The sequence below is a fragment of the Fulmarus glacialis genome, unplaced genomic scaffold, assembly GCF_000690835.1.
Source record: "Fulmarus glacialis isolate BGI_N327 unplaced genomic scaffold, ASM69083v1 scaffold17132, whole genome shotgun sequence".
Taxonomy (NCBI): Eukaryota; Metazoa; Chordata; class Aves; order Procellariiformes; family Procellariidae; genus Fulmarus; species Fulmarus glacialis.
In genome coordinates, this window is record NW_009196099.1 from 7069 (window position 1) to 8360 (window position 1292).

At 43.3% G+C, this 1292-nt stretch overlaps 1 protein-coding gene across 2 annotated transcripts in view; it reads right to left on the reverse strand.

Annotated features, from left to right (window-relative positions):
- Nucleotides 1-1292, reverse strand: part of LOC104072591 (thyroid hormone receptor beta) — a 47406-nt gene that overhangs the window by 1176 nt on the left and 44938 nt on the right. For both annotated transcript variants that reach the window (XM_009572104.1, XM_009572103.1), the window contains exon 6: nucleotides 845-1103. In XM_009572104.1, coding sequence (XP_009570399.1) covers nucleotides 845-1103 — 259 coding nt within the window. The remainder of the gene's footprint in view (nucleotides 1-844; nucleotides 1104-1292) is intronic.

The following is a 1292-nucleotide window of genomic DNA, read 5'->3' on the forward strand; positions in this document are numbered from 1 at the left end:
GTAGGGAACTAAAAAGAAATCAAAACGTTTTGATTGGGAAGGTCAAGTGCTGTGTTGTGATTAATGTGGAAACCTTTCTGTCTCAGACGCAGTTAATGCTTGTAAATCACTGTCTCTGTATTGTTATTGAGTGCCCAATCTTCAAAGTGGTCTTAAAACAAAACCTTGCCAAATCTGCCACTGCCCAAGAATGGAATTTCCTCTTTGGGCTGGCACAGTCAGTGGAAGCATATTTGAAAACATACTTGATCTGAAAAGGCAAAAAACTCTTTGGAAATCATATGAAATGGTCTGTGTTGCTTCTGTATCACACCAACAAGAGACCAGTTGCAAATGGTCCCAGTGTGGGGAAACAGAACAGCTCTCAAATGCCCATTAGCAAGCGGTGGTGCTGTTAAGTAGGAAAACAAGAAAGCAGGTCAAACTAAGCATATGAGACTGATAGAAATGTGTATGAATTGTACTTCCCTCCCCATGCCTGACAGTACCTAGGGGAAGAGGGAACCTATTGCAAGGACAACTATTGCTAAATTATCAGTTTTTCATTCAAGGCAAATTGGCTCATTACCAGATCTGATTTCTTTCTGATGATCATCCCTGCCTCCTCCCTAAGTACTAAACTGAGCAAGGTGTGTTACCAAAGCCACTTTTATGCCCATCTCTCTGAATACTCTGAGGTTTTTTCCTAGTGCTCACCAAACTAGTTCCAAGCTGCACTGGGATTTTGAGAGATAATTTCTTCCACATTACTCTAGTCAGCACTACAAGATCTAACATACCCTATTTATTTTAAAAAGAGGCTTGTGACAAAGACTGAAGAGTTTCAAAATGGTTGGGGTCTCACCTGATGACATGAGCAGAACAGCCTGAAGAAGGGCAACCTCGGTGTCATCCAGGTTAAATGAAGAAAGAGACATGCCCAGGTCAAAAATGGCATCAGACACTACGCCAAGACCCCCATTTTTCAGCTGGCCCCTTGTGACCGCCATCTCCCCATTTAGTGTTAAAGTCTCACTCTCGGGGTCATAGCGAACTGCTGCTCGGAGGGACATTATCTCCATACAGCAGCCTTTCAGAAGGATGATCTGGTCTTCACATGGCAGCTGCAGAAATTATAAACGGTAAAGAAAAAGATGTGTTTTTCAAACTGAGTTGGTTTTACAACTACAATAAATCCATGAGCATGAAGTTGCCGTTCACATCCCAGGACACTACCTCGCATAGTGCAGCTACCCTCCAAACACGCTGCTGACCGACTAGTTCCAGTGCACCGCAGAAACCTCCAAGACTCG